The 24954-nt window shown below is 47.0% G+C and overlaps 1 protein-coding gene across 4 annotated transcripts in view; it reads left to right on the top strand.

Moving 5' to 3' along the window:
* Positions 1-24954, top strand: part of NBAS (NBAS subunit of NRZ tethering complex) — an 890452-nt gene that overhangs the window by 397876 nt on the left and 467622 nt on the right. For 3 of the 4 annotated variants that reach the window (XM_088451840.1, XM_088451839.1, XM_088451838.1), the window contains exons 36-38: positions 14370-14537; positions 18423-18533; positions 22946-23069. In XM_088451840.1, coding sequence (XP_088307966.1) covers positions 14370-14537; positions 18423-18533; positions 22946-23069 — 403 coding nt within the window. The remainder of the gene's footprint in view (positions 1-14369; positions 14538-18422; positions 18534-22945; positions 23070-24954) is intronic. The other variant, XM_088451841.1, reaches the window with a different exon arrangement.

Genomic DNA, 24954 nt, shown 5'->3' with positions numbered 1-24954 from the left:
AGACCATGCTCCAATGCCTTATGACTTATGTTATGGACGCCCGTACTGGTTGAGATTGTTCTTTATTCCAGTAACCATAGATATAAGTATGCCTCCCCCATGACGCCATTCCCGCTGAATTCTTAGCTGTTTCTTTTTAAGATAGGGTACCTATATTTATAAATGTGAAACACAAGTGCTACAACGAACTCGTAGCAATGACAACACCCATTGCTTAATGCCCATAGTGCCACGCACAGATAGATGGGGCAGCTACACCCATTACTTAATGTCAATAGTGCCAGGCACAGATAGATGGGGCAGCTACACCCATTACTTAATGCCAATAGTGCCATGTACAGATAGATGGGGCAGCTACACCCATTCCTTAATGCCAATAGTGCCATGTACAGATAGATGGGGCATTTACACCCATTGCTTAATGCCAATAGTGCCACGCACAGATGGGGCAGCTACACCCATTACTTAATGCCAATAGTGCCATGTACAGATAGATGGGGCATTTACACCCATTCCTTAATGCCAATAGTGCCATGTACAGATAGATGGGGCAGCTACACCCATTACTTAATGCCAATAGTGCCATGTACAGATAGATGGGGCAGCTACACCCATTACTTAATGCCAATAGTGCCAAGCAAAGATAGATGGGGCAGCTGCACAAATTACTTAATGCCAATAGTGCCATGTACAGATAGATGGGGCATCTACACCCATTACTTAATGCCCATAGTGCCATGTACAGGTAGATGGGGCAGCTACACCCATTACTTAATGCCAATATTGCCATGTACAGATAGATGGGGCAGCTGCACAAATTACTTAATGCCAATAGTGCCATGTACAGATAGATGGGGCCTCTACACCCATTACTTAATGCCAATAGTGCCAAGCAAAGATAGATGGGGCAGCTACACCCATTACTTAATGCCAATAGTTCCAAGCACAGATAGATGGGGCAGCTACACCCATTACTTAATGCCAATAGTGCCATGTACAGATAGATGGGGCAGCTACACCCATTACTTAATGCCAATAGTGCCATGTACAGATAGATGGGGCAGCTACACCCATTCCTTAATGCCAATAGTGCCATGTACAGATAGATGGGGCAGCTACACCCATTACTTAATGCCAATAGTGCCATGCGCAGATAGATGGGGCAGCTACACCCATTACTTAATGCCAATAGTGCCATGTACAGATAGATGGGGCAGCTGTTAGAGCCAGTAGTACGTCCTGCAGAAGTGGGAATAAAACAGACACAAGTTTCTTCTTATCAATGTTTCTTCAAGACACTTTATTGGCAGAACAAGGTCATCTTTATGGATAAACTGCAATAATCTGAAACCAGTGAGATTTCAGAGCTTTGTAGTATTAATACCTCTATGAGAGGGGCATTAAATCCTGTGTGCGTTGTGCCGCATGCCCGGCTGCGCCCGTATTGTCCCGCTATGGTAATGCCGACATCACAAGTTTTCCCTCAGACCTTTATGGGGTGCGATGGAGAACGTGCAATGCTGGCAGACACGATGTGCTGTTCCACATTGTGACCATCGCATTGCATCGGCAACCAACATGAGCGAAGACAGGTAATTGCAAGCAGAGCTAGATTACCAATGGGGCGGATGGGACTAAAGCTCCAGGCCTTCACATGACAATAGGCCCGTCATCATGACAGTATGATTACCATCCACCCTTATAAATCATAAGTATTATCTTTGTATTTCAGTTTTACTCACAAAATGCTGCAGTTGTTCTCCTTTTCTGTATTGGGGAGACATTGGAGATGAGAGTGTAGGTTGTACACGCCCACATGGCACTGGCCACACCTCCTCCATTTCCTATAGCAGGGGAAATGGTCCTGCAGGACTAGGGGGTTTATTTACTAAAGGTCGATATTATTACATTTTAAATCACTCTTACTCTATCTAGATCAGTGTTGTGGGGCTAAATCACACTTTTAGTAACAGAGAATATTTGTGATTTCGCTCCAGAAGCACAGCATCCATTTACATCAATTTAAAATCCATCAAAATCAACCGTTAAATACACCCCTAGATCCTTGATCATTTTCAGGCCATGTGGCCCTTACCAGAGACATTTTGGTGCCCTGGGCGAGAAAGCGCTTCAGGATATTGCTCTCCTCACCATGCCTCTTTTAGCTCACGCAGCTGTCACCTGGCCAGTAAATGAATACAGGATACTCAAGTACTATGTAGTATGTATATATATGATATTATTTTGTCTCTCATTTTGAACCCTCCCTCCCCAGGCTCGTTACTGTGTTTGAATATGTATTTTGCTGCTGTGCTGGATGTCATGGGACGACCTGTCTGTCACTGTGACAATCAGTGCAGTGCTCATCACTGGTTATCGCAATACCCGCTGCACACCTGACCCAACAGCTCCATGTCCTCACTCTAGGAACTCTGGGGGGAGAGATCTCATGACAGTTCCTAGGGTGAGGAGGGCTGAGCTGTGGGGCCGGGTCGGGGCTCGTGAGTGTACACTACAGTGTAAGAGCCAGGTGCCGCAAACCACTTTTAATTTAAAAAAAATAAATATATATATATATATATATTTATAAAACAAAAGGTGAGAGCACAGCACCTCATAGTGTAATAATTCTGTATTAATGTGGATAATCAAATATAATAATAGTATGTCCGTACCAAATGGGTTATATGTCAGCGCATATAATCAATATCTCCTGGGTCTCCACACCAGGATTAATCCCCACTCAGATGGCGTTATAGTATGGATGCTCCAATGTATTGCCCGTCAGGGTTACCAATTCATTATATGTGCAGAATCCAGGGGGAACATAAACAGAAAGAGAGTCTCATGGTGCAGTATTAACACATTTATTACATACACCCCTCACAATCACCAGGATAAAATCACTATTACATACACCCCTCACAATCACCAGGATAAAATCACTATTACATAAAAATTTCTTTCAAAATTGCTGATCTTATGGGTCTCAACCCAGCAGGATAAAGTGCTTGTGTCACACGTCACCCCGCCCTCCGTGCTCGTTATCCTCATTAATACAGAATGATTACACTATGAAGCGCTATGCTCTCGCCTTTGGGACAGTACAACGACGGTCTCCTTGGAGAACACTTAGCAGCCGCCAATCCTTGGAAAGTGTATCGGTGTATATAGTGTTATTTGGACAATCAGAACATTGTGGGTGTAGCGCTGTGTGTAGTACCATGTTATAAAATATATATATATTGTATATTCAGAATGAATGGCACTCGGAGACAACAAAAGGTTAAAAATCCGATGTATTCAGTCGTCAAATATTTTCAGGGTCTCGGCCCCATCATCAGGACAATACACACACGTGATGACGGGGCTGAGACCCTGAAAACGTTTGACGACTGAATACATCGGCTTTTTAACCCTTTGTTGTCTCCGAGTGCCATTCATTCTGTGAATTGGATTGATATGTTGTATTGTGCACCGGAGCAGGTTGCTTATGTTTCAATGAGTGCCGGCAGACTGTGATGGACTATATATATATATATATATATATCAGCGGCACCCGGCGTATAGTGATTATGGTGGGCGGCCAGTTCCCTCCCTCAGGGCTGCTGCCCACTGTGCGGACGGCACCGGCCGCACCACCCTAGTTACGGCCCTGGCCCCCTTACTCCAGGACCCCATTCACTGCAATAACAAAGTCCTTCTCTGTGTGTGAATAAAATTTGTGCTTTTAAGTCAGTTGAAAAGTGTGAAGGTCTAGAGATGACTGAGTTCTGCAGGTATAATGCTCCTCAGCGGGTAACACTGTGAAGGCCTAGAGATGACTGAGTACTGCAGGTATAATGCTCCTCAGCGGGTAACACTATGAAGGCCTAGAGATGACTGAGTTCTGCAGGTATAATGCTCCTCAGCGGGTAACACTATGAAGGCCTAGAGATGACTGAGTTCTGCAGGTATAATGCTCCTCAGCGGGTAACACTATGAAGGCCTAGAGATGACTGAGTTCTGCAGGTATAATGCTCCTCAGCGGGTAACACTACAGCTACAGGTGTTTTGCAGCTACAGGTATCTGATTTGCTTTTATACATAGACGTCTATTTAATAAAGAAAGCGAAAAGCAGCACACAAAAAATATCCACTTTTCTACTTCAGGGTCCATAGGGGTCCACAGGGTGACCTTGGGGTATAGCTGGATCCTCGGGCACCACGGAGTTAAAGCTTTTAGCTGCTCCCAGGATGCACTTAGGTCCAACCTCTCCTATACCCCGCCCCCGAGCCACAGGCACCTCAGTTTAAGATGGTGCCCGGCCGGAGTCGGGTCACCCTGCGGGGGGGGCTGCAGGAGCAGCCCCCTAAAGCTTTTTATTTAACTAGGTTAAATTTATTTTTACTATAGTTTTGTTCTCCAGAGCGGCAGCGCTGGGCTGTCTGTACAGACGCCCACGCTGCCGCTCCTTCTCCCTGCTGGCGCCGCGACGCCAGCACTGAACTGGGGATCGCGGCGGGGGAAGCCAAAGTCTGTACTAGCCAGACTCTGGTTTCCCCCGGGACTGCTGCCGGAAGACGCCGGGGAGCTTAAGGTAAGCCGCGCACCGCTGATTAGCGGCGGTGCGCGGGTAATGCCTTTTATATGCAGTCCCATGCCCCCGGTCTAGGGGACAGACCGGGGGTGCTAGCGGTGGCGACAGGACCCCCCTCTATCGGAGGCATACCCCGTCAGACCACTAGACCACCAGGGTAAAGTAAGCGGCAAGCGGGATGCCGCAACCTTGGGGGTTTAATATGCTAGCCAGGGGAGGAAGCCTTCCCTGTCAGCGGCTCCTCCCCTCAGCTCAGCGCACCTTTCAGCTCGGAGTCTGGCGTCGCTGAGCTGCAGATACTCGGCCACTCCTCCTCTGAGGTCTCCAGCGGTCATTTTCTTACTGGCAGCGCAGATATCTCAGGGAGCACGCGGACCGGTCCCCCTGTTTACCTCTCCCCCGACAAGGACAGTGTACACAGCACTATAGCCCTCCCAGACACTGAATCTGGGAGGTTGATTGTAGTGGAAAGGTGCAGTGAGTATATCTTCCTGCATGGTATGTGACTTTTGCTAGTGCTGCCTGTCTGTGTCTTTTTTCTACTTACTGTCAGCCTGTACCTATCCCTTTCCTTCTCCTACAAGCCCTACAGGTGTGCGGGGGAAGGGTGTTTCTACTGACCTCTCTTATATAGATCATGTATTGGTGAGGTCCGTCACATACAGTTGTGTGCTACACGGTGCCATATTGTGGGCTGTTGTTCAGCACACTGGTGAGTGCGCACGTTTTCTTCCTAAGTCATGTCTGAGGAGGAGATTGAGCACTTCGGGGCTCCGGCATTGTTCTCCTGCAGGCGCTGTTCTGCAGGAGTGGATAGGGAGGATTTGTCACAGGACGGCCTGTGCGGACGGTGCCAGGCGGTCCCTGGTACGTCTAAACCTCCCATGTCGCAGGAGCCACCATGGGCGATGTTTTCCCAGGTGCTGGTGTCCATCGCGGACCGTCTGTCGGTCCCGACTGCCGCCCCTACTAGGGCGTTGCCCCAGCCTGCCATCCCCCATTCCCCGGGTGTCCCACAATTATTGCAGACTCCCCCGGGGTCTCAGCCTGTTGGTCCCTATGCGGGGTTGCCAATGTATATTCAGTCCACCCCTGTGGCACAGCCGGCTGTGGTGCCGTTTCAGGCTCCTGTGACAGCTCCTCCACCCTGGGTGGATGCGCTTTCCCACACTGTCCAAGATTTGGCGGCAGCATCTTCGGCTTTTCAGTCGATATTGCGCAGTGACGTGCCCTCCAGGGCGTCTAAACGTTCAGTCATAGCACAGGCTGCGCATCTTTCGGATTCTGAGGGGTCCTCGGATGATGGTGAGGTGCAGGATGACTCAGCCTCAGATGCCTCAGTCCAGGAGGTAGACACTAAGTTTTCCATCAATGTGCGGGCTCTGGTTAAGGCGGTGCGGGCCATTCTTCTGATTGAGGATGAGGCACCCGCTCCCAAGTCAAGGTATCCTAGTTTTAAAAAAGCTAAGGTTACTTCTACAGCGTTCCCCTTGTCTGATCAGTTGACTGATCACATGGCGGTGGCCTGGCAGACGCCCAGTAAGCGTTTCCTGCCACAGAAACGCTTGGCGTCCAATTATCCATTCCCGGAAGCGCATTGTAAGAAATGGGAAACTCCGCCTGCAGTCGATTCCCATGTAACACGCCTCATCAGGAGTGCTACTTTGCCATTGCCGTCTATATCCTCGCTGAAGGATTCTACGGACAGGAAGGTGGAGACTTGTCTAAAGTCTATTTATTCTCTCTCAGGGGCTGTAGCCCGGCCGTCCATGGCCATCTCCTGGGTGGCCAAGGCCATTGAGGGGTGGGCCAACGCCTTGGAGGACACGTTTACGGATGAATCTCCGGACTTACAGAGGGCGTTGTTAGGACAGATGAGAGATGCCGCCTCCTACATTGGAGAAACATCTTTGGATGCTAGCCTGTTGACCTCTAGGGTTTCGGCGGCAGCAGTGTCTGCTCGTAGATCCTTGTGGTTGCGGTCTTGGAGAGCAGACGCGGATTCAAAGAAAGGCTTGGAGGCCTTACCTTTTAATGGGGAATTACTATTTGGTCCAGACCTGGACAAAATAGTAGATACCCTGGCAAAATCCAAGTCAGCCTTCCTCCCTTCAGCTACTACACCTGCTAAGGTCCGGAGCTCAGCGTTTCGTTCCTTTTGGGTTCAGGGCAAGGCAAAGGGTCAGTCCTTCCCGAGGCAGTCCGCACCCAAGACCGCCTCAAAGCCCAAGAAGCAAGCCTGGAGTGCTAGGCGCCCTTCTTCCAAGCCAGAAGATAAGCCTTCTGCGTGATGGGACGGGCCTCTCTCTGGGGGACCCCAGAGTGGGAGGCCGACTTCTTCAATTCGCCCATTGCTGCCACAATACCACCACGGATGCCTGGGTGTGAGAAGTGGTCTCCCAGGGGTACGCCCTGTCTTTTCGGCACAGGCCGCCTTGCCAGTTTTTTTGCACAAGTCCTTCTCAGGACAAAACCAAGGCCTTGCAGGTTCAGGAAGCCATAGAGGCCTTGCTGACGGCGGGGGTCATTATAGCCGTACCAAAGTCTCAACGTGGGATGGGGTATTACTCTACGCTGTTTCTGGTGCAGAAACCCAATGGCTCTCATCGCCCCATCTTCAATTTGAAGTCCCTGAACAGATTTCTCAGGGTTCCCAAATTCAGGATGGAAACTTTGCGTTCCATCATACTGGCGATGGAACCGGGGGATTATATGGTCTCCCTGGATATCCAGGACGCCTACCTCCATGTGCCTATAGCAACATCGCACCAACGGTTTCTGCGGTTTGCTATTCTCCACAACCACTACCAATTCAGGGCTCTACCCTTTGGTCTCTCCACGGCACCAAGGGTATTTACCAAGGTGATGGCGGTCATGGCGGCTCACCTTCGGAGCCAGGGGATACGGTTGCTACCGTATCTAGACCACCTCCTCTTGCTGGCAAGCTCCCCGAAGGTACTGATCCAGCATCTCCACCTGACGGTCGCTTGTCTACAGGCGCACGGCTGGTTGATCAACTGGAAGAAATCCTCCCTCATCCCATCACAACGGATGGTTCATTTGGGGGCCCTGCTGGACTCTCGTCAGCAACGGATTTTTCTGACTCCAGAGAAGGTCTCCTCCTTACAGCTGCGGATTCACAGTTGTCTGAGCAGTGGCAGGGTGTCGGTGCACTCAGCGATGAGAGTTTTGGGGTCCATGGTGTCGGCATTAGACATGGTGGAGTTTGCCCAGTTCCATTCCAGGCCCCTGCAGGGGCTGATTCTTTCTGAATGGAACGGATTGCCACACAGGATCCGCTCTCAGATGCTGGTGTTGTCCTCGGAGGTGCGTCTGTCCCTAGCCTGGTGGCTGCAGACAGCTCATCTCCTAGAGGGGCGTCCCTTTTGGATCCCGGAATGGGTTCTGCTCACGACAGATGCCAGTCTCCGGGGTTGGGGGGCGGTAACATGCTCCTTGTCACTTCAGGGTCGTTGGTCGGCGGAGGAAGCGATTCTTCCCATCAACATCCTGGAACTGCGGGCAGTATACAGAGCCCTGCAGTCGTCCGGCACCGCTCTTCACGGAAGGGCCGTTCAGGTGCAGTCAGACAACGCCACCGCGGTGGCGTACATCAATCACCAGGGAGGGACTCGCAGTCGAGCTGCGATGTCGGAGGTGTCCCGCGTCCTGGCTTGGGCGGAGCGCTATCTTCCAGCTCTCTCGGCAGTTTTCATCCCAGGAATCCTCAATAGGGAGGCAGACTTCCTCAGCCGTTACGACGTGCATCCCGGGGAATGGTCACTTCATCCAGAGGTATTCCAACTACTCGTGGACAAGTGGGGGCTGCCAGAGCTGGACCTGATGGCGTCCCGTCACAATCACAAGCTGCCTGTGTACGGGTCAAGGACAAGGGGCGCAGGCGCAAGTCTGATAGACGCGCTGTCGGTGAAATGGCTGTTTCAACTGGCTTACTTGTTCCCTCCGATATCTCTGCTGCCTCGGGTCCTGCGCAAGTTCAAACAGGATGGAGGCACACTGATCCTGGTGGCCCCAGCGTGGCCCAGAAGGCCGTGGTACTCCGATCTGCGGAGCCTGTCCATCGACGCTCCGTACCTCCTACCTCAACGGCGGGACCTGTTGTCTCAGGGGCCCTGTCTTCACCCGGATCTGGGTCGACTATCTTTGACGGCGTGGCTCTTGAGACAGCCGTCCTGAGGTCTCTGGGCTTTTCTAGCTCCGTTATTACCACCATGCTGAGGGCGCGCAAGCCTGCTTCCGCGAGGATCTATCACAGAGTGTGGCACACTTACTTTCAGTGGTGCGAGGCCAGAAACTATGATCCCCAGGTGTTCCGGGTTTCGCGTATTCTGGCTTTCCTTCAGTCGGGTTTGGATTTAGGATTACGTCTTTCTTCACTGAAGGTACACGTGTCTGCTCTGTCGGTGTGGTTCCAGCGCAGGATCGCTGCTATGCCGGACGTACACACCTTTTTCCAGGGTGTTTTGAGAATCCAGCCTCCCTTTGTGCCACCTGTGGCCCCGTGGGATTTGGCGGTGGTTCTTCGGGCCTTACAGGGTCCTCCTTTTGAGCCCTTGGAGTCAGTGGAGCTCAAGTGGCTAACTTTTAAAACTGTTTTCCTCTTGGCAATTGCTTCTGCCAGGAGGGTTTCAGATTTGGGGGCGCTTTCTTGTCGTCCCCCTTTTCTGATTTTTCATCAGGACAGAGCGGTGCTTCGCACTCGTCCTGATTTCCTGCCTAAGGTGGTTTCCAGGTTCCACATTAATCAGGAAATTGTTGTACCAGCCTTTCAGTCACCTGATCTTTCGGCTGGGGAGACTTCCTTAGACGTTGTCCGGGCACTCCAGGTTTATGTGGACCGGACTAGTTCTGTGAGGAAGTCGGATTCTTTGTTTATCCTCTTTGGTTTTCACAAGAGGGGTTGGCCTGCCAACAAACAGACTCTAGCCCGTTGGCTTCGTTCTGTTATTATTGAGGCTTATATGCAGGAGGGTTTACCTGTTCCAGCCTCTGTTAAGGCTCATTCCACTCGGTCCGTGGGCCCTTCTTGGGCTGCTAGCCGTGGCGCCTCTGCTGTTCAGCTCTGTAAGGCGGCCACCTGGTCTTCCATTCAGACCTTTTTGAGGATCTATGCGTTTGACACCTTTGCCTCTCAGGATGCATCCTTTGGGCGCCGGGTTCTCCTATCAGCACAGGAGCGTCCCCGCCCTTAGTTGGACTGCTTTGGGACATCCCCAAGGTCACCCTGTGGACCCCTATGGACCCTGAAGTAGAAAACAAGAGATATGGTAAGAACTTACCTTTGTTATCTCTGTTTCTACGAAGTCCATAGGGTCCACAGGGCACCCGCCCTGACGCACCTGGCTTCATATGGGCTCTGTGACTGGTCACCGGTTTTCCGTCTCCCATTTCTGTGAGTATGGTTCTTGTGTGTTCCAGTCTTCCTTCTCTCTGTTTCGTCTCCTCCTCCGGCCTGGGCTGCTTACCAACTGAGGTGCCTGTGGCTCGGGGGCGGGGTATAGGGGAGGTTGGACCCAAGTGCATCCTGGGAGCAGCTAAAAGCTTTAACTCCGTGGTGCCCGAGGATCCAGGATCCAGCTATACCCCAAGGTCACTCTGTGGACCCTATGGACTTCGTAGAAACAGAGATAACAAAGGTAAGTTCTTACCATATCTCTTGTTTTTGCTTTGTTTTTATCTCCATATTTAAGTGCCGGGACAGCCTTTGTGGTAGAGCCGAGGAGATATCAAACATCTTATGCATTTGCAAATGATGTTTGCATTCTCTGCACGTGCGCCAATCAGCGGAAGGTGACGTCGGCACAACGGTGATCTGAAAGTGGCCGGAGGGGGGGGGGGGGGAGCAGCCTGGAGAGGGAGCGTGAGCTGGTGGGTGAGCAGAGATGACGTAGCCAGCCGGGGCAGCGGAGGACAGCAGGAAGAGAAAACGCCTTTTTCATAAGTCAGATCTGTACTCCAGAATGCTGCTGAGTGTGGATGCAGAAGTGGAGTGCACAGAAGGGGAACTGTGTTAAAATTTACTTTAATATGATTAAACCTAAATTATAGCATCAGTCTCATTATTTAATAGCCTCACCTTGCAATCAGTGTTAATTTGTTTCATAGGATTGCTCATTTCATTTTACTGTTTGATGTACGAATGTTGTATTCAGATAAAAGACTACTGTGCAGGTTAGCATTTTAATAATTACTTACTGAATATTTAACAACTGTGTGATTTCATAGCAGGCAGACTTGGTGTGTGACTTGTCTATGATATGCACAGGATGCGTACACACTGAGCCATGTAGGCGATCCGACGTTACGAAACAGCATATCGGCCCAACATCGCTCCAGTGTGTACCCTGCTTAACATTGCACATTGTGCCTCATACCTCAGTGATGCCGATAGTTTGTAGTCAATCGATAGGCTGCATCCTTATGACTAGCCAGGCAGCAGAATTAGAAATCAGATTGGTAACCGAATTATAATATTTATACAGTTTTGTAAAAAAATTAGTTAATTGTGTAGTTTATAGTTCTTTTAGTGCTCGGGACCTGGACGAAAACAGGGTAAACTATGATTTCTTCTAATCTGTATAAGAGAAGCCAGCACTTTGTCCCTTTGATATACAGTAGCAATACAAGTCTTTCCTAGAGAGATCTAAATTAACCAGACTAATTTGTCCTTGATAGACCGCAATAACTGACTGTGTAGCTGCCCTGGAAATTAATTATGTCTTTCAAAAATAAGTGTACAGTTATAGTGTCCTGTTCACATTGCTTTCTATCAGCTGTGTTTTTTGTGTCATTTCCAGTTGACCTTTCTTTGCCAATTATGTAGTGAAAGTATCTGTTTACTGTTCTGTCCTATAATTATCAGTCTATAGACTTGGTTTAAAAGTACCTTTATTATTATTTAGACAAGTATAGGATTGGGTTAGGTTGGTCAATACTTAGGCCCTCATTCAGAGCCGTACGCTCTGAGCAGAGCGCACGCTCTGAATGAGGGCCGTCCTCCATAACTATGGAGCGTCCTCCTGGACGCTCGTATAGCTGTGGGTCACCACCCACAGCCTATACGACCGTGCAGTTTGATGGCCGCGATGGTCGTGACCATCGCGACCATCGAAACTGCGAGCCGGAGCCTGCGGTTGAGGTTTTCAACCGCAAGGCCCAGAGTGATTTTGGCTCTATCAGAGCCAAAATCACTCCCACTGACATCACTAGTGATGTCAGTGGGCCGGCTTCTGACGGGAGGCGTTCCCTTGGGAACGCCCCCGTCAGGGAGGCACGCCCACCAAAGGGGGCGTGCTGTCAATCAACATCGACAGCACGCCCCCTTTGATCAGACACAACGAGCGAAGGAAAGTCCTTCGCTCGTCGCGTCTGGCGCATGCGCACGACGGAGCTCCCTCCGTCGTGCGCATGCTCAGTGCCGACCATCGACCCACTTGCGAGCGGACAGCCGCTCGCGAGTGGGTCTGAATCAGGCCCTTAAGCTGTAAAACTGTTACATATCAGGAGAATGGTGCGGTGGTGATACTTAGCATAGGCTGAGATTTTAGTTAGGGTCTGCAACATAAAGAAGAGAAAAGGAACTTGCTTTACGTAGGTGCAGTCTGCAATGTTACAAGGGCCACACTGTTCATTATTCCTTTCCTGACCACTGTTAAAAAGCAGTATCACCTCTCGTATCGTCATCAGCTTTCAGATTATGCCACAGCCCTGCCTGCAGATAAGGAAATAGAAGAGGTCAGTCCACTCAGGGTCGTATCTAGGGATCCGGGTGCCCCTGGCAAAGATAGGGACATGACACCCTCCCCCATTATATTACATACTTTAAATGCGCATGGGTTCCAATTAATGGATAGGCAGGAAAAAGGTCCACAATGTCTAGATAGTCAACAGATGTTAAACCGGCAAAAAGTCGATATGGTTGACAGGGTGAAAGTGTCTACACAAAAATGGTCAACACATGTTTTTTTGTTAGGGTAAGGCACTTACCGGAGGGTCAAGGTTAGGCACTAGAAGGGATGGTTAGGCACTTACCCCAACGGTTAGGGTTAGACACCAAGAAGGAGTGTTAGGGTTAGGCATCAAGGGGAGGGTAAGGGTGAAGATTAGGGTTAGAAAAAAAACATGTCAACCATTTTTTGGCAACATGTTGACCTTGTCGACCTTTTGCACCTGTCGACCTTCATCCATGTCGACCTTTACTGTGTCAACCTTTTGTCCCTGTCGACCTATTGCTTGTCTAACATCTGTTGTCTATCTAGACATTGTCTATCTAATTCCTGTCTGTCTTTTATACCAAACCCATGCCACACTGTAGTGCCCCAAGTTCACATTGTTGAGATTGCTGGTCCTCCACAACACAGAACTTACCTGCAGGCTGGTGATTAATGGGTCCTCATGGCTTCTTCAGCTCCTACTGGCTATAGTTCCTCCCTGGTTTTCTCTATGTAAAGCCGAAGTCATGATATCATTGAGAACTGTTGACCAAGACTATTAAAGATTCATGGAGGTCTCTCAGCGCCCTGCATTGTACATAACTTGTGGGGCCCATAACTAGGGGTTGGTAAGGACTCGCTAGGAAAATCAGGCATTAGGGGGCCACTGGGGTTAAAATTTGTGGAAAACAAAAAGATGCAAATTAAGGAAGGGCTCACAGAGTCTTAATTAGTTAAAAAAAAGTTATATACCTTTCGCATCTAGCGAACAGGTCTGAATCAGGCCCTAAGTTTGAGGGGTAAATTTACTAAAGGTCGGTTTTGGTTCTAAACCAAATCCAGTCGACAACAACAGACATCAACGGGATTTAGAAGTGTAAAATCAGCATCATTTTCATCCGTCAGGTTTCAGCTTCAGTTGAAACCCGACGTTGATGTCAGTGCGATTTTGCAGCTCTAAATGCCCCTATCCCTGAATCTGTGTAAGATTTTCACCGAGGCAGCGGCTGCGGCTTTTCCTCACCCCAAGTTCCGTTGAACTACATCTGCGACTTTGTACATGTGTAACACTAAAGCCTGTGCAGTTAGTGTTGCAGCCCAGCATCTGTAGTACACTGTGAGTGGTGTTTTACGTCACGATGCAGATTTCGGTACACTACTCCTCTCAGTCATGCTAGATGTCTTGCACCATATGGCGTATAGACGCTAGGTGTATGAAGACACTACTGTATGGTAGTTACACCCTTGGTGGTAATTATTTTTGTTCTGAATATACTAATTCTGACCCAAACTCCCTCACAGATTCCCATCCCATCACTAACTCCTATGCTCCTCCAAGATGCCTTTCCTCCAACACTCTATTGGACCTTTTCATTCTCAACACTCCACTGAGACTGCACTAAACTAGGTGGTTGTTTATTATATCACTGCTAACTCTACTGGCCTTTACTCGCTTCTAACTTTCCTGCCATTGGTATTGGCAAGTACTGGAAATAAAGGCCCCCATACATCAGAGATCGATTGCAGCAATCGTGCAATTTGCAATCGATTGTGTATAAAAATCTTTACCTTTTTCAATCGATTGTGTCATCTCTGCAATCAGCAATCGATTGAAAAAGGGAAAGATTTTTATACACAATCGATTGCAAATTGCACGATTGCTGCAATCAATCTCTGATGTATGGGGGCCTTAAGATAGACCTAAAAACTTCCATAAGACACAGTAGACAGTTTGTATGTAACCCAGCAATTAGCACTGAGATTACATTGTTAACAGTATAATGCATGTGTGCATGTTTTGGAGACCTGATGAAGTTGTGTGGTGTTACGTTTCCAGGCTGATGTCAAGGTCCTGCCTGCCCAGTCTGTGGACTTGCTGCATCGAACGACAGCCACGACAATGAAAGTCCTCACTAACACGACCCTGACTACTAAGGCTGTGCTGCATGCGGTCAGTGATGGACAGTTCTGGAAAAAGTCACTGACGTACCTCCGTCCCCTGAATGTAAGGATTTAGTTGTGTTTAATCCCTCCCTTGCATACAGTATGTACGTAATAAATAGCCCTTACCACTTGCGTTACTTAGAGACTAATTGTATGTCATCATGTATAATATTGAATGAGATGAACCCAGTAGAGAACTCCAGCTACACACACACACACACACACACACACGTCAGTAAACTTGTGGGGGTCCCTAATATGTTGCCCTCAGGATACTCATACACACTGGCTGTTACCCAGAGTTACAGCCAGGAGATGTTGGAAGGGAAAATGACTCCAGTGAAAGGTAGCCGATGGTGTCAATCAGACGGCCATGTCCAATCATCCATCTGATTTTCTACTTTTATTAAGCTTTATTAAGATCTTCATTTACTTCCATCCTCCTCCCGCCTTGAAAAGAACCTTGAATTCATCGCCATTATGGGCAGGAACCATTTAGAATTTAGATCATGTTAAATGTTGAAGTAACACGAGACCATATAGACTCTCTCAATGGCAATGAATCTATCAGATCTGTTAGCAAATTGCGACACTGTGGCTATTTGCCGTTAGTAAATGGAGGGTGTTAGCTTTTTAATTGCAGCTGAGGAGAGGCTAGGTTACTGTACCTCTTTTTATTTTCTGCTCAGGGCTACAGTGCACCCTTATATGTTTTACAGAATGCCTGCATCAATGTCTTGTAGTCTCTGCATGCTCCCCTATATACAAACCTGTACTATCATGTGCCTGTTTTTCTGTTAGTGTTTGTCAGATCTCCGTGTTGCATCATGAAAAAAAAAGTGTGTATATACTGTGTATGTATGTGTGTATATATATATATATATATATATATATATGATTGTTATCTCATGTACCAAGAATGCTCCAGCTCCACCGTGCACATAGAAAACAGGCGGCACTCAGCGGACTTGTTAAAAAAAATTATATTGTGCAAAAAATTAAATTACAGCATTTGTACTCACCAACGTTTCAAGATGGCGGTGGGTCTTTTTTTCAAGGTGCTAATGCTACAAGTTCTTGATCAATATAATTTTTTTGGAACAAGTCCGCTGGTGTATTGACACCTAACACGCAACTGATACCTCCGTGTGGTGATACCTCCCTGTGGTGAACTGAGACCACACGGAGGTATCAGTTGCATGGTAAGTGTCAATACACCACAATTACAATGGACTACAAGTGCTGAGTGTGCCACTACATTGGATTGGACTGTTTGTGAATGTTTTTGGAGGCACCCAGGCTGGATGTTATTTATACTGCATTGAGTGCCAGCACATTTTGTTTGATTAAATATATATATATATATATATATATATATATATATATATCACACACACACACACACACACACACACACACACACACACACACACACACACACACACACACACACACACACACACACACACAATGATTGTGTTGCTAACTTGGGAAAGTTTTTTTTTTTTTAATTTCTGTTCCTCTACATACACCACTTTCAGTTTCCATGCACCCTAACTTCAGTCTGTTATCATTGCTGACGCTTCAGGGACTAAGTTGAGCTCCGAGAAGGGGCCCCTGGGCCTTTGCAGGGAATCAGCCACCCCGTCATAGGAATGTCCACACAGGTGCCTAGGTGCTCCCCCTTCAGTGGCCATGTCCCCTAGTATATAGGACCCCCCCCCCCCCCTATGTCTAAGCGGCCCTGTCTATCAATAATACAATGATTTGCTTTGACAATATAATATAATGATCACCGGTGGGAAGGTACGTGTATAGTTATGACCTACTGTAATTGTGGGCTAGCAAACATTTATCAGTTGAGTTTGAAAAGATGTTAGTCGGGGGGTATAAAATACCCTTCCTTCTTTATTGTAGGTCCTGTGGCAGGACCTACAATATCCATGTACTTGCCTTCTGGTTCTGCTCCCCAGGGCCACTTGCCTATTACCACAGGGTACACGCATAAGGCAACACTAAGACATTATTTATCAAGGGTATGTATCAAAATGTCTTCTAGGGGAATGGACTCCAATGAGGCCCATGGCTGACCAGATAAAATAGCAAAGTGATAGCTGGTACTAATGCTTCATTTCCAAGTGCTGACAGTGACTCATGCCATCTAAAGATGGGGTTAGCTATCAGGTGCCAAGCTTAACTTTTCAGAGCTTAACATTTTTACAGTGCCCATAAAAACATATGGTGACTGCATTTGCGACCAATAATGTAGGGACGGCAACAGAGATCCCCAACATCTGCTGCTGTACCCTTTTAGTATATACCCCTAAAGCTGCAATCCTGTGTAAATGGCTTTTATTAGAGGGCTAATGGCAAAACTAGAGATGTCCATATACATCTATCCTCAGTGCGCTACAAGTCACGTTACACATAACATGTGAGCGCCGTGAGACTCTAGCGCTGAGCGTCTTTTTGTGCGACTTTTTCCCATACAGTGTGTCTCATTCACAAGCGAACAGGATGCACATGCAGCTTCTGCTGATTAAAGTGATATGCGGCATGCCTATATTCTGTGTGCGGTTGTATCTGCATGCAAAATGCTACGTTACAGTGTCAGTGGCTGTGACCCTGTAACGTAGTATTACACATTGCGAATATGATGCATTTTAATGTGAAAAGGCGCACGAAAAGATGCTCGGCGCTACAGATTCGCACCATGATATGGTACGACTAGAAGGGCTGTTTAACTCACAAGAACATGGCTTCACTGCGCACGCGCCAGCCCCCACACATGATCAGAAGAGCAGAACAGGCACCCCCAAATTGAACAGACAAGCATCGATGGGCTTCCCCTGACTGCCGGGCACAATGGCAGCTGTATAGACTGTCAGGGTGGTTTGAACATCTGAGTACACTCTGATTGTCCTTTCAAAAGCAATATGGTTTTTATCTTTTCTTTTATCAGCACAGCCGGAAAAGAATAACAATGTTTTCAGATCATTGTAGTCTTAGTTGGATAAAATTAAAAAAAAATCTTCTTTTAAGCATTTAATCCACTTGAGGGATTTCACAGCTCCGAATTTTTTTTTTTTTTTTTTTTTAGAGATTCAGCAATGAAATAATCCAGTTTTGATCTTGCATTACAGGTAACAGGTAACGTACGATAGAAAATACAGTAGTCAGGATGACTTATTTACCTGGAAACTAGCAGAGATATGCCAATGAACGGTGCAGCTTTCAAAGCTACATGGAGTAGAATTGTTTATAATAAAAAAAAATAAAAGGAGAAGTCACGTTTGTATCACCTTGTTGCTTGTAAAGTCACATAACCTCCCCCGTAGCTATAGCACTGCTAATCGTGGTGAAGATACGCCATTGCAAAATTGATTCTGTGGTCGGGTATAGGACAAAAAAAAAAGATTCCATGATTAATACCAGATGCCCAGTCATGAACACACAGTAGAGTCTAAGGGGTCTATTTACTAAGCAGTGTTAGGAGACACAGTGAAAAGTGATAAGGTACCAGCCAATCAGCTCCCAACTGTCATCTCACAGGCTGTGTTTGAAAAATGACAGTTGGGAGCTGATTGGCTGGCACCTTATCACTTATTACTCTGTCTCCTAACACTGCTTAGTAAATAGACCCCTATGTAATCTCTCTAGGATGTGTTTGTTTCCAAGGACATTTACTAACAATCTCCAGGGAGGGACTTCCGCCACACCTGAACTGGCCTACGTTGGCAATTCTGCATCCCAGCCTTCAGCCATTTCCCACGACACTTACAGATTGTAGCTGTCAGCTCACTAACCTCCCATGTCTATCCCCATCTCTTCCTGTATCTATACAATATCCCCTTTTCATTAAAGTCCATTCATTTTTTTTTTTATTCTGGGAGTCAAAGAACACATACATGTTAACCCCTTGTATTCTTGTTTTTCGCTTGGGCAGGCTCAGGAGCAAGGTAGCACGTCAAAGACTGCCAGGGGATCAACCGCAGCCAGTGCACACCTAGGCTGCCATCCTTTTTACGAGTCCTTAATCAATCCATTTAATGCTGATGTAAGTATATTCTCTGTTGAACAAAGTAAGGCAAAGCCTTTATAGCTCTTGATTTATATAACTTAATTAAATGTCTTCAAGTGGGTCTTGAGGATTAATTAGGCTTCTTGTTAACGGAACATTACTGATATTTATCTAATGTGCTCCTTTTTAAAATGTTGCAGAGTTAAAGATCGGTTTCTTATTTACTTTCCGCATAATGCCGCTGTTTTAAGATTGGCCTTAAAGTATTGAATTTTCAAGGAATAGACAATGTGATATCTCCGCATCGTTCCTTAAAAGTACTTGGAATTGTAATAAGAGCCTCTCAGAAGATGTGCACTGTAATTAGTCACTTTGATTATCCTATAAATAAGTCCCTATCCAAAAACTTAAAGTTGAAGTGTGAAGTATGGGCTTGGATCCGTCAGTGTAGGAAATCTGTTTGTGTATAACGTAAAAGTACTTATATGCGATTTCTGAAAATCCTTATGCCTGGTTAATGTATTCTTTTAAGTGACACAAAGGGTTCAGAGGAGTACAAAGTTACACCATGTTTCATCACAGTTTAAATCCACAATGGACAACAGACGGCTGTATGAGGCCCCTCAAGCCTTCATCAGCAGCCCCCAGATCAGATATTTTTTTTTGTTATAGCTTGTAAAGGTGCGTACACACTAGACGATTAAAATGAGCGATTGAACGATTACAACATCATAATCATTAAATCGCTCAATATTCGTTAAGTAATCGTGCACTATAATGTCAGAAACGACCAGCGATGCGAGCTCACGCTGGTCGTTTTCGACATCAATCATTGCCTGAACATGCAGGCCAACCTGCCAATAACGACAGGTTGGGCATGTTCGGGGATGAGGGAGGGTACCTGCACTGAACGACATATATCGCTCAGAGTAGGCACATTATGCCACTGCACAGGAAGATGGAACAATTGTGCGATTACATTTTCGTAATCATACAGTTGTTCCTCTGTCGTTTAGTGTGTACGCACCTTAACTCTTGTTTAAAAGTGCCTTCTGATATGGTATTACAGATAGGTGTCTCTATTTGAGTGAATGTTCTGTTTTAAATTACTGGATTACTGCGATCACGTTGTCGGACTGGATTTAGACAGGCCTGCCCTTTAGGATATCCTGTGGTTGAATGAGTGCTTTGTATACTGCATGAAGTTCCAAGATGTTTATGGATAGGTGACCCTCCTTGGTCGTCCATCTTCCCTGAAAAGTATGATCTGTCACTAGGCCCCATCCGCGGAGGCTGACATCCGTAGTGAGGAGCACCCAGTCTGGTATCCAGAAGGGGCGTCCCTTGTCCAGATGACTGCAGCCACCATGAGAGGGAAAGCCGAACATCCGGTGAGAGACGGATTGTCTGTGACCGTATTAACGCATACCTCCCGCTCCACCTGGAGAGAATCAGCTGTTGCAGCGGCCTGGAGTGGAACTGAGCATAGTCCACCATGTCGAAGGTGGACATCATGGACTCCAGGACCTGCATCGCTGAGTGGATAGACACCCTCTGATTGCGGAGAAACTTGCGAACACGCAATTGGAGGACCAAAATCTTGTCTCTTGGCAGAAATATCCTCTGTGCCAGAGAATCCAGAAGTGCACCTAGATGCACCATTTGCTGTACTGGAGAAAGAGAAGACTTTTTCCAATTGATGATCCAGCCGTGCCTCTGTAGGCAGGCAATGGTCAGTCTGAGATGATGATGTAATACAGCTGGAGACTGTGCCAATATCAGGAGGTCGCCCAAGTATGGCAGCATTCTGACGCCAGAGATTGGCCGTCATCACTGCCATTATTTTGGTAAAGACTCGCGGGGCCATTGACAAACCAAAAGGCAGTGCCTGAAATTGGAAATGTTGCTGCAGAACAGCAAACCGTAGAAACCTTTGGTGGGATGGCGTAATAGGTACTGTACATGCAGATATGCATCCTAAATGTCCAGGGATACCATAAAATCTTTAGGTTCCATTGCCAGAATAATTGACCAAAGAGTTTCCATACAGAACTTAGGCCCTTCAGATTCAGAATAGGCCGGTGGGACTCCTTGGGCTTCTGGATCAAAAACAGATTGGAATAATAACCCCTTACTTGTTGACCCAAAGGAACTGGGATTATCACCCCCGAACCCAGCAGGGAACGAATGGCCTGCTGGAGGGCTAAGGCCCTGGTAGACTCCGATGGGGGCGCTGTACAAAAAAACCTTTGAGGGGGACATTTCCGGAAAGTCAGGGCGTACCCTTGAGAGACCACTTATCGGACTCAGGCGTCTGTTGCCTTTTTGCCAGGCATCCGAAAACTAAAAAAGTCGGCCTCCCATCCTGTCATTCAGTGCATTCAGCCAACATGATGAATTCTTCCCTCTTCGGAAACTGACCGCTAAAGTTTCGCCCACAACTATTTCTACCAAATAACGGTTTCTCCATCATTTTGAAATTAACCACTGAGACATTCCACCCCATTCTTACTCTTTTCCTCACCTCACTTTTCCCTTCTATTCTAGTACTTTGAATAAAGGGAATGTTAGCATTGGGAGTCCAAGGTTTTGAATATAACAAATGTGGACTATCTGGGGAAAACTACAACAGAAGATATGGGCGTCCTACATTAATACCCAGTGTTCTCCCCAGAATTTTTTTCCAGCTGGGTGGCATCCAAAAGTAGCCGGGTGGGGGCTTTCGCAATTATGCGCGCGCCGGGAAAAGGGGTATCTCCCTTACCAATCCAGCCCGACAGGTCTCAGGCTGCTCCCCCACTGGCTCTCAGTCAAAAGTGCCCATTATACAGTGCCCCCTGTAGTTTTCCCCTTTATGCAGTGCCCCCTGTAGTTTTCCCCTTTATGCATTGCCCCCTGTAGTTTTCCCCTTTATGCATTGCCCCCTGTAGTTTAACTTTGCCCTTATGCATTGCCCCCTGGCTGAAGTAGTGCCCCTATTTAGTGCCCCCAGACTGGCCCCTTATGCAGTGCCCCCAGGCGGGCCCCTTATGCAGTGCCCCCAGGTTTAATAGTGTACCTTATGCAGTGCCTCCAGGCTGGCCCCTTATGCAGTGCCCCCAGGTTTAATACTGTCCCTTATGCAGTGCCCCCAGACTGGTCCTGGCCCCAGCCCAGCACTTACCTTTACTTGCTGGCTGCTGCCGCTACCGCTGCCTCGCGCTGACTGGATCTAACTAGATCCAGCAGGCGCGCAGGGCAGGCTCCTCACATCGTGGGTGATGTCATGACGTCACCTACGCAGTGCATCACTGGGAACAATGGCCACTTCAGAGGCCAGCGTTCCACAGCAGGGGTCGGCGGGGAAAAGTTTCGGGCGGCAGGCTGTGTCTGCCGGGCGATGTGCCCGCAGGAAACAGCCTTGGCACAACACTGATACCCTTTGTGAGATGCAGTTGTCTGAGGAATCAGTGATGCCCAGTCACAGCTTTGCGAGCGTTAAACTCCTGCAAGCTAAAAAGCCTCCATATTATATATTAGATATTTACTTCAGAATTATTAGAGATTTGCCTTTGCTAAGCTCTGAGCAAGCAAGAGGGGATCCCGTAACGATCAATGATACCACAGACAGATGCATTATTTTGTATATTGATGACCTGCTGAATATACAGTACAGTCATGTCTGTAGCACCTCAGTATATAATCAGAGCTAAAAGTGTTTGACATAGTTAGGAGTGTTTGTTCCTTTGAAGATAAATTTCCAGTAAGTAAGCCTATCACAGATTACTACTTTAAACATTACCTGACTGATAACAGAGAACAATAACCTTCAGAAATGTACACAACAATGACTCATCATGATCTGTGTCATAAAATTCATAGTTGCTAGCAGTCCCTATTTTTGGGGATCATCCTCTGTTTTTAAAGATGTTTTTTTTTGGCTACTGTAAAATGACATTTTTAACAACTATTAAAGAAAAAAAAGGTAGAAGAGGAAGGAATAACAACATTACAAAAATGTTTCAAATACAATGTTTTTGGAAATGATTTGAACATTATGGCATCTAGGAAGCATGAGCACATTAATACAGTACATATATCATTTTAGATTGGATACATTATCTTTTTAGCTTTAGCGAGCTTTTCATTGTATTTAGATGATTACGCAGAGTTGTTGTCTCCTGTTGCTCTGCTATAAGACAAAGCTCTGCTGAGTTCTCTGTATTGGACATGGTGGCATCCCGGGAACACCTTTCTAATGATGAGAATTCATGGCTGAAAAGCTCAGACAATAGCTACAAAGAAAAAGAAATGTGTTTAGTAGAAGTTGGGAATGCACAAGCCAGAAAATGAACTTCATCTGATGGTTTGGAAACGTCTTAAACAGATATATACTAAGTGTCATCTGCTCTAGATAAGTAAGTGGCATCAGTGGATACTAACCCTTCCTATCTGCTTTGCTGTGTCAGAATGAAGCCACATATGCAACATATCAGCAAAGTTCCCTGGAAAGCTTTGCCGAAGTTCTCCTGAGGACAGGAAAATTAGCTGAAACAAAGAGCGAGGGGGATAGCCTGTTCCCTGCAACAGAAGGTAACAGCCATAGCCCACCAAGCATTCCCATACACATTGGAAGTGAATACAGATAAAATCTGTCTGCACGTCACAGTGCGTCTGTCCGATAAAGCTAGAATAATGCTATGAGACACTTACTGATAGCTCTCCCTTTCTTCCCTGCAAACTCACTGACACAAGCACATAAACAAGTGATTTTCTCCGTTTCACTCTGCTGACGGGAATGGTACAGTATAGCCGGCATGTCATCAGGTTTCTTTTGTTTTGCTAAAGCTTTTATGTATCTTTCATTTCCCAGTTCAGTTCTCACCCAAGCCATTCCCATGTTGATGTTGTTCCTTTGTTCGTTTACACATTTGATAGGTTTTATTTGTTACAGGTGCAGCAGTCATCATTTTGTGTAACTATGAAAGGCTCATGATCCATAACACGTGTAGAAGAGTTATTAAACAATACAAATGCATGTGTATACAATTTCTGCCAAGTGTAGATTATTTTCTTGGCATTCGTTATTCAGCCAAAGTAAAGGCCCTTACCCCCTGGCGCTGGCCGGGCTTGTATGTAAATACTGCGCATGCGCCTGCTCTTTGTAGTGTACACGCAGCCGATGCGAGCTGGGTGTATCCACGTGCGTTTGCTACCGCGTCCAGAGCATAAGGGGCGCAGAGCTTTTCCCATACGTTGTGATAGCCCATTCTATTCACCGAGACTGCACTGGATTAAATTGATCTGCGACACTTGTATATCTGTGAGCGTCTCAGTCTGTATACGTAGCACAACGGAACTTGGCGTGGAAAGAAGCCGCTGCATCGTATCGTATACAGATTCAGACTCTGCCGCACACCGATATAGAAGTGTCGCACATCAAATGAATCCGTGCAGTCTGATGAAGCGGTGTGTCATGTTCGATATGCGACAATAAAGAGACTGAACACAAGCTGAGTCTCACTGGACTTGGGGCTCGATTCAGACCCGCTCGCTAGATGCATTCGCATGCACCCAGCGTATGCAAATCCAGCAAAGGCAGGCGATCGCACGGCAAGGCATTAGCACGCCCACTATGTCTTGGCGTCTTATCGCGGTGTGTTTGCAGATGCCCACTAATGCACGTCATCTCCAAGAAGTGTATGCAGCCATCGGTAACAGTGAGTACCATCGGATGCGATCACAGCGCTTGTGATTGACCGTATCCTACCGCAAGTACTTCGAGTGCTTCAGTGTCAAATACAACCATGTGACGTGTACTATGACGCTCTGTGATAAATATGCACGCCTCTGAAACGGCGCTGAGACACGCCTGCGTTCACACCACCACTCCCCTTTTTCCATCGACCAACCCCTGTTACCAACCACAAATGGCTCGTCCTGTCACTCAGTCTAGTGAGCTGTCAATACGCGGCGAGTGAATGCTTCCCGATCGCCTGGACTACTTTGCGCACTACGATGAGTACACATGCACACTTTGCGAACGATCGGCAGCTACAAGCGAACGCAGCCTAGCGAGCGGGTCTGAATTGGGCCCTTGGTGCGACAAGAAGGGCTGTTTGGCGCCACTGCAGCAGTAGTGTACGAGGGGCACATCAGTATATAACTGCCAATGCTGTTTCTCTTTTCTCTCATCTGTATATGATTATATAATCCGTCGTCTTGGTATTTTTTATTTCATTATTGTTTTCAATAGCTCAGTAAATAAAAAAACATTAAGTATAATGGGCACAGTATTTAATTAAAAACTCATATACTTCCATGAAATAGAACAAGGCCGTTGGGAGAAGTGATAACATTATATTGCTGCTTCTGTGAGTCATCTGCAGCCTGGTCCACTAACATGCGATGGTGGATCAAGTAATTTGAACTTCCCCCTAGCTGTGATAATGAAAGGTTTCTCAGTATTCTCTCTCCT

The sequence above is a fragment of the Taudactylus pleione genome, unplaced genomic scaffold (assembly GCF_031769625.1).
Source record: "Taudactylus pleione unplaced genomic scaffold, aTauple2 ptg000030l, whole genome shotgun sequence".
In the NCBI taxonomy this organism is placed as follows: domain Eukaryota; kingdom Metazoa; phylum Chordata; class Amphibia; order Anura; family Myobatrachidae; genus Taudactylus; species Taudactylus pleione.
Note: the sequence above shows the minus strand (reverse complement) of the source record. Positions and strands in the feature narration are given on the sequence as shown.